The 14,669-nt window shown below is 44.3% G+C and overlaps 1 protein-coding gene across 1 annotated transcript in view; it reads right to left on the bottom strand.

The window, feature by feature from the left end:
• Positions 1–14,304, bottom strand: part of setd1a (SET domain containing 1A, histone lysine methyltransferase) — a 19,840-nt gene extending 5,536 nt beyond the window's left edge. Inside the window, exons 1-16 of the mRNA XM_020605446.1 lie at positions 14,031–14,304; positions 13,227–13,371; positions 13,043–13,141; positions 12,674–12,944; positions 11,527–11,773; positions 9,714–11,307; positions 7,919–8,890; positions 6,750–6,917; positions 6,240–6,324; positions 6,007–6,149; positions 5,759–5,798; positions 5,488–5,680; positions 5,343–5,386; positions 3,133–4,439; positions 1,921–2,275; positions 1,544–1,725 (exon numbers count right to left, since the gene is read on the bottom strand). Of these exons, the coding sequence (XP_020461102.1) occupies positions 1,544–1,725; positions 1,921–2,275; positions 3,133–4,439; positions 5,343–5,386; positions 5,488–5,680; positions 5,759–5,798; positions 6,007–6,149; positions 6,240–6,324; positions 6,750–6,917; positions 7,919–8,890; positions 9,714–11,307; positions 11,527–11,773; positions 12,674–12,944; positions 13,043–13,141; positions 13,227–13,371; positions 14,031–14,056 (5,871 nt within the window). The 5' untranslated portion in view covers positions 14,057–14,304. The remainder of the gene's footprint in view (positions 1–1,543; positions 1,726–1,920; positions 2,276–3,132; positions 4,440–5,342; positions 5,387–5,487; positions 5,681–5,758; positions 5,799–6,006; positions 6,150–6,239; positions 6,325–6,749; positions 6,918–7,918; positions 8,891–9,713; positions 11,308–11,526; positions 11,774–12,673; positions 12,945–13,042; positions 13,142–13,226; positions 13,372–14,030) is intronic.
• Between the last annotated feature and the right edge of the window lie 365 nt (positions 14,305–14,669).

A 14,669-nucleotide genomic window follows, 5' to 3' on the forward strand; every position in this document is an offset into this window, starting at 1 on the left:
TGACCAGCTGCATCACTGTCTGGTATGGCAGCACTACTGCTATGGACCGCAAGTACCTGCAGAGACTAGTAAAGACTGGGGAGAAGATCACCAGGACTCCACTGCCCTCTCTACATAGCATTTATCACCACAGGGTGCGTAGGAAAGCTGCCTCCATCCTCAAAGATCCCACCCACCCCCAGCACGGACTGTTTGCCTCCCTACCCTCTGACCGGAGGTTCAGAAGTGTGAAGTGTAGGACCTCCAGACTGAAAAACTCTTTTTTTCTTTCCCTCTGCCATCAGAATCCTAAACAGCTGACTCAGGATCTACCTCATGTAATTCCACCTGTACTGTTTACCTTCTCAGTTTGCACATGCATAATTGCACACTCACTGCTGAGTATTTGCACTTCACGGCTCCCACGTAGCATATATTCTCTCTACATTATGTTGTGTTCTTATTGTATTTTTATTGTTCTTCTTTCACTTGCTGCTTTAAAGTGCCTTAGATTTGTGTTACTGCCTATTTAGATTTGTGTTATTGCTCATCTACTTTATATTTCACTTGTATTATGTGGCATTCATGTGGACGGCAAAGTAAGAATTTCATTGCACAGGGAAACACGTTTCCTAACTGTGCATATGACAAACACTTTGACCTTGACCTTTGACCTTAAATAATCTGTAACGTTAATGGTTGTGCAGAACAAAATAGATATGGAGTTTATTATTGCATCAATTTTTTTTATAGAACATTTACTTGGTTAAACCACAACTTACTGTATTGTATAATTCTGCAAAATCTCACATATGGTAAAGGTGAAGCTGTTTTCCACACATCCATCAACTTTCACCTCTACCATTTGAAATTCACGTGTATTATTCCAGTGCCTATATTGACCTGTTCATCTGAGCCAAATGACTGTGGACCAGCTTTACTTACTCCAGCTCTTCAGATGTATTATCAAGCATCATTAACCATCTGTAATAATCATACTCAGCAACCACAGGACACCTTGAAATTTGCTTACGGAGGCAGCACAGAACTGGAGAACATAAATTCTTCCCACAGCTCTGTCATCTGGAACCGTTTGATTTTTATGTGAACTTTGCCGCACAATCAAATACACCTGACTACCACCAAGTTATATTTGTGGGCTTTTAGCCTTTACTACTGATAGTGAAACAAGGCAGACAGAGAGAGAGAGAGAGAGAGCGAGAGAGAGAGAGGGCAGGGGAGACCTACGACAAATGTCGGTGGTCGGATTCGATGCAACAACATCGCGCACACAGTGTGCTGCCAAGTATATGGTGCACCGTATTGTAACCACTCGGCTACGGTATGCCCCACAACTGTCAAACATTTTAAACTACTATGTCTGAAGCATTTTACCTTAGTTTCTCAATCGCTACTTTGATCATGTCAGTACAACACAGCTAAACAGGCTACTTCAAAATTAAGTGGCAAGCCTGGAGGACCAGAGTTGTATTTGTACTTATTAAAAAACAGAAAATGTTGGCTTTATACTGGAGATAGAGAATATAATTGGCAGTGTGCCTACCGAGGTGTCGACATTCTCCACCTCCCGTATGACCTGCTCAGGCAAGTCCAGGTCCAGGTAGACGTCCTTCTCTTTGCGGCTGATGGCATAGTAACCCTCACTCCTGGCACAACCAGTCACATGCTCACGAAGCTGCCCATCTGCACTCTTCTTTTTACGCCGAGGGTTTGGCAAATTGGTTAGTGCAACTCAAAGGTCAAGGGCAATAGCAGGAAACCACACAGTGATATGACAATGACACAAGTTGCATCTGTTTAAAATAAATCATTAAAATATTAAATAGCCTACTATTGACAACAGCCATAGATTGTTTGGGTTAATTTCCATGGCAATCACAGACACATACTTATGCAGAAAGTAGTCATTGATAAGGATATCAGTGTGGTTAACCCAGTGAGTGTCATTGAGCCAGTCAGAGTTGTGGTCATCCTGCAGCAGCTTTTCATATGTTCTCTTCAGCAACATCAAGTCTTCGCCATCCAGACCAGAGTTCCAGATGTCGTATAGGATGGTCATCTGCTCAAACTCACTACGGTTGTCAAACTTCACAGCTGGTGGCTCGGGTGCTGGGACAGGTTTCGGCCAGCGTTGGGAAGACACTATCCCTGCTTCCTGCAGAAAGAGACGCTCGCTCTTCCTCACTTCTTCAACCACCTCCTCCTCTGTGTCTGAGCTGGACAGCTCTCCAGACTCAAGCTCCTCCACATCCACATCCTCCTCAAAGTCTGAGTCCTGCACAGTGGAAGAGGAATACTACTAGTAATTAACACAACTACTGCCAAGCACAAAGGCTGTGTGGACATGTAGCAAGTCTGCAGTTATATATTTAAATTTATACATATGTCAAAAGTGTGCAAAATGTGAATGCAGGGAACAAGAAGAGGTACTGTTCTACACAGCAAAGACCAAACATTTAACATCATCTGCTAACTAAAACAATATCTCAGGACGTGTTTGTCTTAGCTCAGCAGATGACTGATCAATCATACATTTTGTGCACTAATTAATAGAAAAAGCAAGCCACAGCATTTTAACAGGTGGCTGACATTAGCTTTAAGCATGAAAACACAAACTGAACGTTTTACATAAAATACTGAGTTTTCTGTGTTGACTGTATCACTGACTAATTTATTCTGCATTAAATATTGTACAGAGCAAAGACAACATCGTTGCCCCTCTGTGTGCTCCTCGAAAAACATCTTCTGGCCAAAATCCACCATGTATCCCCCCCACAGACAGAAGGCTGGCCATTTAAATTCTGCTCGTGACAGTTTTCTACCTTTTTTAATTATATCCAAATATATACATACTTGTATTTCCACTGATGAATCCCAGTAATAGTTTCATACAGTATGACAACTTGTGCATGGACAAGACACAGATAGACCATAAAGCCATTCATTTTTACAAGAGGGAAAACCCAGACATATCATTTCCAAGAAAGCAGAAAACCTAAAATTGGTCTGAGACGAGTCAGGGTTCAACTGTCTCACAGTAGTGTGACACATGATTGCATATGACACAGTGCTTGTCATTACGAACGCATTCACAAACGTTTACAGGAACAAACCACAAAAACTCCCACGCACCTCTAGTTTCTGCTTTCTTTGCTTCTTGCCTGGCTGCTCCTTCTGCTTTTTTGTGTGAAGAACCTCCAGGTTTTCTTTGTCCTTTCTTCTCTTCTTTTTGCTCTTGTCATTTTCAGTTTTGAAACCCTTTCCAATCACACTCTTCTTCTTTGATGATAAAGGTACAGCTGTGGTATGGCCCACATCTTCAGACTCACACAGCACTCCCATTGCAGACAAGTATTCTCCTGTATCTGGCCTGGATGGTATCACCTCTCCAATGACCTCCTCTGGTGCTTCAAGAACCCCAGAAATAGTGTTGAGGTCTGCTGGGAGTAAGACAGAAGAGTCTTGTCTGGACAAAGTCCTTTTGGTACTGGGTGGTGCTGGCAGAACTGGGGGTCTGCAGTAGTTGTGCTCCATAATGACAATTACACCCTCTGGACTCATAATCCGGGCCAGTGACTCTGGGGAGAACAGACCCTCTTCCATCTTATGCTCCTCTGCCTCATCTGATGTCTCCGTCTCCTCGGAGTCCCCGGCATCAGGGTCCATTTTCAAGGCTACATCTGCCAAAACAGACAGGTCAGTGGTTGAAGCTGAGGCCAGCTGCAGAAGACTGGACGCCCCAAGCTGCTCTCTGAGTCGCAACCTCTGCTTACTTTCTTCCTCATCCTCGTCTTCCTCTCTGAGGGAGTGACAGGTCGACAAAGACAAGCTGGTCGTCCGAGGTCTGCCTCTGGACCGTTTGTTGGCAGGGGGTGGAGGAGGGGCCTCTTCAAAGGCCATCCTGCACATAGAAGCATGATCCAAAGGCAGGTTCTGCACAGTGCGGCAAACCATAACAGGAGGAAGAACGGGAGATCTGGGGGAGTCTTTGCCTGCACCTCGTTTGCCAGGGGATTTGACAGGAGTGGTCTGGGGAGAAACAACAGTTCCTTTTTTGGACTCATCAGAATCTTGGGTTCGTCCTGCTGGGGGTACGATGAGGGCATTGCCTTCACCTGGTTTGGAGGCAAAGGGGAGCAGCCGGATGCTCTGAGTAGAACGAGTTGAGGAGGTTGGTGGAGCAGTGACAGGGGAGTCAGAAAGCTGACCGGGGGAGAGGACGGGAGATTCACTCGCCACTCGTAAGGGAGACGGCGACTGTGGTGCAGTCGGTTGCTGCATTTTACTGTCACTGTCCTCCATGGAGAACGAAACAGTTTTCCTGCGTTTCTTGAGAGGGGGCACAAGTACAACTGGGGACAAAGGACGTGGGTATGGTGGTGATGGCGGGCGCTTGGTAAGCAGTGTTGTTTTATCTGCCTTGCTGTCCTTAGCTTCACCTAAGAGGCACATGGAAGTATGTTAAGATTGAGCCAAACTAAACACACTGCATAGTTTTTAACATTGGTGTGCCATTTAGTAGGGATAGGCAATGATTTTTTGAATATTCCAATAGTATTACATTTAGAAATAAAATCAAATATTTAATGTGCCTATGGTTTTGTCCTTACAATCACAGAGCCAGTGTTTTCCCTTGCTTTTACCAGCGTCTGGAAATAATGCGATAACGAGGTCAGTATATCTTTTTACTACAGCGCCAAATACAAACAGCAGAAACATGCAGAGACTGGAGCCATCAGAGAGTTCTGTGTGGAACTTCTTCAACAAAATAAACAAAAATGAGGTGCAGTACAAACTGCCAGGTTAAGTTAACTTATCATAAAGCGACAACCGCTATACACAGCCATTTGAAGGCGAGGTATCCAGCACAAAGTGGGGTGCGGTTTGCAGATCAACTGTGAGTGACTAGTTTTGTCACCTGAAGAAGGAAATTTGAAGACTGACATGCAGAGCAGACAGGGGTCCTCATCACAAAGAAGATGGCAAAGGACATGCTACCAATTAGCTTTGTCGAGGGGGGGGTTTCGAAATTTGATGGCATTTGTTGTAAAGGGTTCCATCAAGAAAAACTGTCACGTCACAACTGGATAATTGGACACCGGGGACTTACAGGTAAAGTTACAGCACGTGCACATGGTAACGCTAGCAATATGGTGCTGTTATCACAATGAAATGCTGTCATCTAGCCATGATTAAGAGAATGAATCATAATTGTCAAATAGTATTTTAGCTAGAAATGCCCATCCCTACTATTTACTGCCATAAAGCATCAGATTCCAGGTTTGTCTGTTGTAAATCATGTTGACACTGAATGTTGACATTGATGAGAACTTTGGACTAACCTGTTTTGACCTCTGCCTTTGGAACAGCAGCTGTGCTATTTTCCCTGAGTAAAATAGAAGAATAAGTTGGAGGCAGCAACATTAACAGGGTGAAAACTGACATTATTTAATCATATAATACTGACAATGTATGTAACTTTTATACCTGTCATAGTCTTTCTCTGTTGTGCTGTCCATTGTTGACTCGTCCATGCTGTCTGGCCCTTCACTGTCAGCCCTCTCTCCTTCCTCTTCATCCTCATCCTCAGAGGCAGATGAAGATGAGGACCCTGAAGACGAAGAGTCCTCAGATGATGAAGAGAGGCTCTCGTCATCACTGTCAGCACTGAGGGCATCATCTAAAAGAAAGAAATTTGCCTTAAATGAACGCAAACACAAACATAAAGACAGTAATGTGATTTCTGCTTATTATTTACCATCAGATTCCTTTTCACTTTCTTCTTCTTCTTCATCCTCCTAGACATAGAAGTAGGGCTGTTACAACACTAAAAGATCATAGTGAAATGCTGCCATCTAGCCATCATTAACAGAACAACATGACTTTTCAAAGTAATATCATCATGTTAAGGCAAAAAAGTAACTACTTGGATGTAATATGAATTATTATATTTTTGTCAGGGTTTGATTTTTAAGTAAAAAGAATGAATAAAAAAAAAAATCATACCTTTTCAGTCAAGGAGCCATCTGATGTTTCTTCTCCCTCGCTGTCCAGCTCCCAAGGTTTACGACTTCTTGGCTTCTTTTTCCTCCTCTTGTTGTCCCTTTCAACTCCATGCCTGTCTGCCTCTGGCATTCTTCCATCAGCAGCTGGAAACAAGACAACACTTTATGGGTTAAATGCGACAGGTCTATTAATTCAATCCTCCAATTCAAATTTTCAACATGGGCACAGCAAACCTTCATCATCCTCATCTGGCGGCATTGAGGGTCGTGGCCTTTTCATGTCTCCCTCTCCAAGCTCCTGAGGTTCTTTCCTCTTCACCTGCACAATTGGAGAATATTTATAGAAGTCAATAATGAGGACATGAACAGTTACTTTGACCACTTCTGTAAATTTATACCACAAAATTTGTACCAAAACTGCTTTTTTTCATATTTTTGTACTTGTTAAAAATCAATATACACAAGGTTCACAAACAATTCATTAGTCTGGATGCCTGGCAGTGGTATTAGGACTAAATATGCTACAGTTTTAATCCAGACCCGCCAGACAGAGTGTTCTTTTATAATGCAGTGGTCCAAACTAAGGGCATACAATGATGGTGATACAGTTCTTTGTCACAGTAAAATTTACACTTGTCATTGTATGTATGAAATCAGAGGGGTAGATGTAGGCGTTTTAATTTATCAATCACAGCTCAAACACAGAGATACAGTCCAAGCTTAGTTGCAGTGTTGTGCTTTTACCTTAAAGGAAGGCAGGCGTAGTGCTCCTCCAAGAAAAAAGCCCTCCATGCCACCACTCTTTGCCCAATCCACAAGAGACATGAGAGGCTCCCGTGGACGGTTGACCTTTTCCTCTTTCTTCTCATCCTCCCGCAAAGCAGACACCCCCCTAACCATTGTCTGGAAAGGCTGGAAAATATTTACAATTGAAAATGATCAATCACAAGCCTCTGATCTTTGTTTCTGTTTCACCATTCGATTTCACATTATTAACAATGGTACAGTCAGCAGCAGCATGACTGCTTGCTACTGAAACACAGGCAAGTTTAAACTGACAAAGTAGTCAAAGTAGTGACAGCTTTAGAAAACAAAACACTCCCTTGTTGGTTACAAGGCAGTGACATCCCATAAGGTATCTATTTAGACTGAAAATAAAAAAGATGAATTTGTAACAGTAAGGTACATGAGGACAAATAAAATTTGATGAAACAAATGCTGTTTCAATATCAGCACAAAAAAGGGAATAATGCAGTATTTCTAGTGTTCAGACAAAACCCAACAGCGATGCACCAATTGCAATTTTCTTGACCGATTCCAATTTCCAGTTTTTTTCCAAGTCTGAACTGCCGATTCCAATTTTCTAAGAACTGTAATTGACAGCATGCATACGTTTTTCTTTAATGAAAAATTAAATTATAATAACAATACAACATATTAAAGTTTTACATTCATGTCTTTCTCCTACTCTTTTTTTACAACCCTCCAACTAAAAATGAACTGCAATATTTGTACTTCTCCAAATATAAACAGGTACAACAGGTAATAAAAGAACGCCTGTCACTTCAGTCCTACTGAGCACACAGATCTTTTGGAAGTGTGTGTAGTTTGTATTTCCTATGTTTTACCATGGGTTGGATACACTGTACATATACATGCATGTCATGTGTAGCCAGTAATTTGCTCATTGTGTACTATTTGCTGGAGATTTAGATGTAGCTTCCCTTTCTCCGGGGTGTTTCTGCAGTCTCTTCTGTGCACTGCTTGTACACTAAGCACTTCCAATGCACAAGTGAATGTGCCCCATACAGACAGAAGGGCAAGCCTCACTCAAGGTCACCGGTCAAGGTCGATAGGTGCAACTTTATTAAAAAAAAGAATATTCCAGCCTTGTAGTAATTAATCTCTCTTACCTTGGCCTTGGTCTCTTTCCTCTCCCACCACTCATCAAATGTGGCAAAGGCAACATTCTCCACCATCTTGCGATTCAGGTCCCTCTGCATGATGTTTTTCATTTCCTGGATCAGAGCAGCCAGGACCATCTGCACTGTGCCTTCATGTGGCTTCTCAGCCAGCATGGGCATGTCCTCCCCGGGAGCCCTATAGTCACCTCTACCCCCTGGCAGCATGGTGTCATAACCAGGTAGGGGCATGTAAGATTGGTAGTGTGGTGGTAAAACATGTGGTGGCCAGCCTGTATGTGGAGGAGGTGGTATCTGAGTGATGTGGGGGTCAGGGTAGGGGTAGGGCATGTGAGGGGGCATGTAGCGGTGGTCCTGGTCATAATGAGCCCCGGCCCCACTCCCCTCTTGGTCCATGTAAGGGTGGTGTGTGTGGGTTGGCGGCATAGAGTGGAGATGGTAGGATGTGTAGTCTGCAGTGGCTGCCTCACCAGGGTCTGGGGTGCCATTGGATGACAACATGCGCAGCTGGTGTAGGCGACTTAACATGTGGGTCTGCATTTGGAAGGACATAGGAGCCCCACCACTGTACTGGTTCATCAGCTCCATGGAGGCAGCATAGTCATACATGTGGAGGGGCATGGGAGGAGGATACTCAGGGTGCAACTCCATATGGGGAAGAGGGGGGATCCCTGGGGGAGGTGGGGGCTGGAGGGAGTACCCAGGGGGAGGTGGAGGAGGCAAATGAGGAGGGTAGGAAGGTATGGGAGGGTGCATGGAGGTGCCAAAGTGCTGTGCAGAGTCAGAAATGGGTGGTGGTGAAGACGATGTCTCTGTTGTTTGTGAAGGTATGGCAGCCTGGGACGAAGAGGGCGATGAACCTGAGGTGACTGAGGGCTGGTGGGTGGTTACAGTTGTTATGGTAGTATCCTCCTCCTCCTCGTCTGAGATCTCCATGTCTTCCCCTGAGGAATGAGGGGAAGACTGAAAGAAAACAGAGTTTTTACTGTTTTAAGCTGGGAAACCACCAGTGTTTAAACACCACTGTGATAACCTCACTGCACCTCACTGGTTATCACTGGTCTTTTTGAATTTCTGTCTTTGTTTGTAGACTCGTATGAAATTTTCTTTTATATGTGTGCATTTGTTAATAATATTTTTACAACTTTTTCTTGTATTTAACATACCCAAAACACCTTTAAGATCAACGTACACTGGAGGTGGTGCACATCACCTGATGCCCACATTTCAGTATTTTATTCTTTTGATGAGGACACTGGCATAGCTTGATGCACCGAAGCGCATCAACCCGTGATGACGGTTTAGTTTGTCAGCTTGCACTGAAATGGTGTGGGTGTTCTAACAGGTGTCACATGCCACCAGTGTGCGTTGCCCTTTAGAGTCAGTTAATTTTTTTTATTTTACTACAGCAGTTAGCGGCCCATCAACTTTACCAATATGTGATGAAGAGTCATGATAATTGAGGGGTGAGATAGTTAACTCTAACCTGAAATGTCCATGTGTGTAGTGGACAGTTAACACTGCTTATTAAAAATGTGTGTGCTCACCTGAGATGTGAATTCTATGGATTTTTACTCTTAGCTTCTAGTCCTCTCAAGAATTGCAACAAATTAAATAGTAGCAGGGAGGACAGCCTGTTCTTCTCATTGTGCAATAAATGATGCTTACATACAACATCAAAACATTTTGACACCACTTTGCAACAAAATGAGAAGCAACTTGGTTTCATCTGACAGCACAACAACAGTGCAGACCCAATAGCTTCATTACATGTTACCGATTTTACCTGGCTCTGGCCATTATAAGGTGGCGTGTGCGCTCCTGTCCTGCCCTGTTTATCAGCAGATTCCACCTGTGAAGTTTCCTCCTGCAAAGCTCCAGAAGCAGAGAGGTCATCCTGGGGCTGGGGTTCCTCTGGAGGTGGGATGTGGGGAGAACAGGTGGAAGAGGAAGGTGTTGCTGTGAGTACAATGGGACTCTTCCTACCCTCTCCTTCCTTTCCCCGTTTCCTTCCTCTATGACCATCTCTGTCTCTTTCCCCTTGTCTCCTGTGGGCCTTATCCCCACTGTCTCCCTCCTGATTACCACTTGTATGCTCCCCTGTTACATCACCTGACCCTCCTCTTCGTTCGCCTACATCCCTACGTGCACCTCTATGCTTCTGCTCATTCCTATCTTCCTCATCTTCCTCATCAGAGGCAAGGAAAGAAAATTTAGCCTTCTGTTCCTTCAGGAGCATCTCAATACGAGAGTCAAGGCTGCTGCTGTGGTACACAAACGGTAAACTCTCATTGGTGGAATCCGGCTCAGGGGAAGAGGAGTCGTGCTGGGGAGGCGGTGGGGAGCTGGACAAAGAAGGAACGAGAAGGGGGAGTGAAGTGGAAGAAGGTGAGGTGGAGGAGGAACTGATGGAGGGACGGGGCGGGGAGGAAGGTGGAGGCATCTTTGGTGGGGCAGGTGGGGTGCTGGGACGGCGTTTGGGCTTTGTCCACTGCTCTTCACAGGCTGGACTATCCTGGTTGAAGTCCACTGTTCCAAGTGTCTCAGCTACAGCCGCTGCAATAACAGAGGCTGGCGGGGGGGGCGGGGGGGGGGGGGGGGGGGATGTGGAAACATCCAGTCCTTGAGGGGGGGCTGAGGCAGGCTCTTTGGAGGTGGCGTATGCAGAGTAAGATGAAGAGGGAGGAGACATGCTGTTAGAGGAAGAGTGGTATGAGTTGGAATTGTATCTGGGGTCAGAGCTATTAGAGTAGTCACTGTCTCTATCTCGATCTCTGTCTCTGTCGTGGCTGCTCCTTCTGCGGCTACTGCTGCCGCCATGGTGGTTGTGAGAATGGTGGTGGTTGCGATGTCTCTGGTGGCTGTGGTCACCTGACCGGGAGCCCAGGCTGTCTCGCCGGTACCCCCTGTCATCCCTGCGGTCTGAGTGGTGGTGGGAGTGATGGGAATGGTACTTTGAGGAAGAATTTGTGTCCTGCTGGTGGTGATAAGATGACCTTCTAGAACCAATACCTCCCGCGCCGTAGCGCCCACCTGAGTCTCTGTCACGCTCCCTATCTCTGTCTGACATGGGGGGCTGATCGTACTGCGTGGCAAAAGGTGGCGGAGGCATTGAGCAGTGGTGCACCATGTGTGGCCCTGGCCCTCCAACACTGGGGAATGGGGGGTAGCACGGCGGCTCATTGGGACGGTATGATAGGGTTGGGGGGTATATAGGGCGACCTCGATGATACACTGAAGATTCCTGTGCATCCTCTGGGTATCGAGACACTTTGTATCCACTGACAGTAGATGAAACAGCAGAAGATGAGGAGGAGGAGGGTAGCATGTCTTGGGGAGGGTAGCCGCTGCCCAAAGTGCCACTGTTATAACCAGGATGCCTGAAGCCACAAATGAAGGCATTTATTCATAAAACACTACTTAATAACTGATAAATAACACATATGATTTGTGAAATTTCTTGAGGTCCCAAACTACGAAATGAAAATGTACAAATAAAGAGCCAAAGATGTCAAAATAAATACTGTAGGTCCCATCTTTGACTGTGGAAGCAAAAGTGAAAATTTGACACGTAACTCTGTTAAATATTAACAACTAACCTTCCACCAGTGTAGCCCGACTCTTGTGAGAAAGGGGTCCCAGATCTGGAGCCATAAGGTGTTCCTCCACCACCCTGAGATGAAGTAGAGGAGCCTGGGGTGTAGGGGCCCATGGACGAATTGGGTGTGTCCAGACGTTGGTCACTGTAGCCAGTGTCCACAGAGCAAGGGGTAATGTTTCCTGATGTAAGGGCCTGGACCCCTGCTGCCAAAACTGCAAGCTCACTGGAGAGCCTCCGTCTAATTTCTGACGACTGTGCAGAAATAGGAAAAGTATCTTAAAATTTCAAAAATTAGGCAGCACTCCATTGTTTACTCAATAGCTACACTTACAGGGAAAACACACTGAAAAGTGTTTTGAAAGCATTTCCTATGTGCATCTCATGGCTGTGAAACATTTGACAGAATGGAATTCTGTCAACGTGTGACACACTACTTCCAGGGCGTGCGCATGAGACATGCGTCTCCCCTGGGACTCGCGCGTTTTTTACAATTCAAGTCTATATTTTCCCCCTCGCATCCAGCTTTTGGTGTGTTTTCCCAGTTTATCTGATTCATAAACAGACTGCAGCAAATGAAAACACTGGTATAACATTCAAATGATTCTTTACATCCTCTCAAATATTATTAAACAACTCAAGTGACTACTATGCTGTGACAATACCGTGTCAGGCTGTGGCTGCGTTGGGGCCTGAGGCTGGAAAAAAAAAATGAAAGAAGAAAAACATTAATACATGCAGTGAAATTAACTAACTTCTCAATCTGCTGATAATGAGATTTTCAAGACAAGCTCCATTACTCTTAATAAGCTCCACCAAGAGAGTGGTGATTGTTTTATCTGTCTCATTTGCTTATCATTGTGTTAGTAAGCAAGACAACTCAAAAACTTAACAGCTTTCAATTAAAACTTTTTAGGGAGTTGGAGAATGGACAAAATAATTATTTTTGGTGCTAATTTGGATAATGGTACAGAAAGAGGAATTGCAGGGTAGAAATAAAAAAAAAATCATAATGTTCTCAAAAAATACAGTGTTTTCTTGAACAATAAATAAAAAGATAGGACATAAAAAGTTGGAACATATTCCCACTGCATTATATTTTGCTTTGTGTATTATGGTGCTGGTAGAGATTAGGTGTATTAGCTTACCTTTTATATCCAGTTGAGCATGAATGATGTTACCCATGACAGAAGTGTTGTGCAGATGTTTAACTGTGTCCTTGGCTCCTCTGGTGCTGGTGAACAACACTCTGGCCAGCCCCAAGTGCTTCTTGGTCTTGGGGTGAAACAGGATCTCCATCTCCTCCACCTCACCAAACTTAGCACACATTTCTGCCAAGAAGGGCTCCTTGATGTTGTCATTGAGTCTTGCAAAGGTCACCTCCTTGAGTGGTATGGGACCCACATAGAACTCATCAAGCTGTAATAACAAATACAGGATCGGGAACAAGATCTAGTCATTCCATGTGATGAAGCTACTAGGGTCTGTGAAATGAATGTGATGCTTGAAATTTTCACCTTAAACTTTGGCACTGGAAGGGACAGTTCTGTATACCTGGACCACAGTCTCCGGGGTCTAGGGTCCCGCAGTTCGCCCACAGGAGGAAAACCAGAGTCCTAGAAAAATGACACAGTTTACAGTTCAAATATACAACTCAAGTCCCACACACATTATAGAGGGAAAAATAGGAACGCAACTCACTGGCACACTGAAATGCACTCCATCATATCTGTAAATTTTCTGTGCGACCCGCCTGATGGCTGGGTCCTGGACGAGTTTGTAGCTCTTCCACTGCAAACTGACAGCTTTTTGTGTTTCTGCCCCACTGTCTGGATCCATCCTACAACTAAGAGCCAAAGGAAAACAATGAGGTAAGATACAACATATACTGACTGCAGAAAAAACTCGCATTAGAGGAGCACATCTTTAACAATTAAAATACAGATCAGTAATGTTGCGGGGGGAACAGAGGATATTCTAAGATAATATGAACTTTGACCAGTGTCTGTTAGACAGCGGGGGGGAAAAATTAAACAGGATAATATTCCGGACGTTTTCAGCCTCAGCTATGATGCTGCGTGCTGTCAAAACAATGACCAGCGTTACGTCACTGACCAGTTAGTTCAGCTAGCAACCTGCAGTTAGCAGAGGCTAACGTACGCCAACAAAATGCAAAGAAAACGCTTTCCAAAATCAAGACAGTTTTCACGTTAAACCCGTGTTAGATTTGTTTCGGAATTACTCTGTATAGCAGTGTTATCGACAAGTCTTGCGTTAGATAAGGTTAACTGATGTTAAATTACTTATGCCATATCGCTGTAGCTACGGCAAGTTAACATTACCGTTGGCTAATGCTAACTAGCAAGAACATGAAGTGAAACTCTGATCTTGTTGACCCTCCACCCACATCGAAATAAATTTAAGATTTGACATTCATGTTATCCACCTCTCTGCGAAGCTCTGCTGACTTGTTTTTCCTTCGGTTCTCCTAATTTCAAACCCCACCTCTTTGAGAGTGACTGCCCGCTCATCCGAAAGTAGCAACCCGCCGCTACAGTGTAGGCAGCTATGGCCAGGCCCGGGAGACGAACAAGAAAAACACTGGGTCCCTAACAGAAATGGAACATCTCTGACCAAGCTTTAAAGTAAAACTAGCGAGCTAAAATGGTGCTGCTATCATTCCGGTAGTTAGTCAATGTAACAACACCCCTCTCCGAGCGACCAGGCCATTGTTTTCCGCTCAAAATCCCTATATTATTGAGAGAGCGGCCATCGCGTAACCAACCTGAAAGCCTCGCCTGTTCTCCATCAGTGTATGTGAATATTGCCAACGATTTCCGAACAGCACTTTCCTCAAAACCGGTTACAGAAATAAAAAATATGGGAACGCCCACGTCGAGATAAACACTGTAAGCTTAATAAAAGTAACTATTATCTTAAACGAATAGAAGACCAAGCTTTATTTACCCTAAATTCTATATTGAAAAATGTTTGAATCGGCTCATACAAACCCAACCCAAAGAAAGCGTTTAAAGCGCCCCCTATAGGTTGATAAGTGACAATGCATTATCAAGTCAAAGTAAATAACAGTATCACGATGTAAAATTTTCTCAAGTTCTGCACTGAAACCTTTTGTCTAGTAAA

This window comes from Monopterus albus, unplaced genomic scaffold (genome assembly GCF_001952655.1).
Source record: "Monopterus albus unplaced genomic scaffold, M_albus_1.0 scaffold70.1, whole genome shotgun sequence".
In the NCBI taxonomy this organism is placed as follows: Eukaryota; Metazoa; Chordata; class Actinopteri; order Synbranchiformes; family Synbranchidae; genus Monopterus; species Monopterus albus.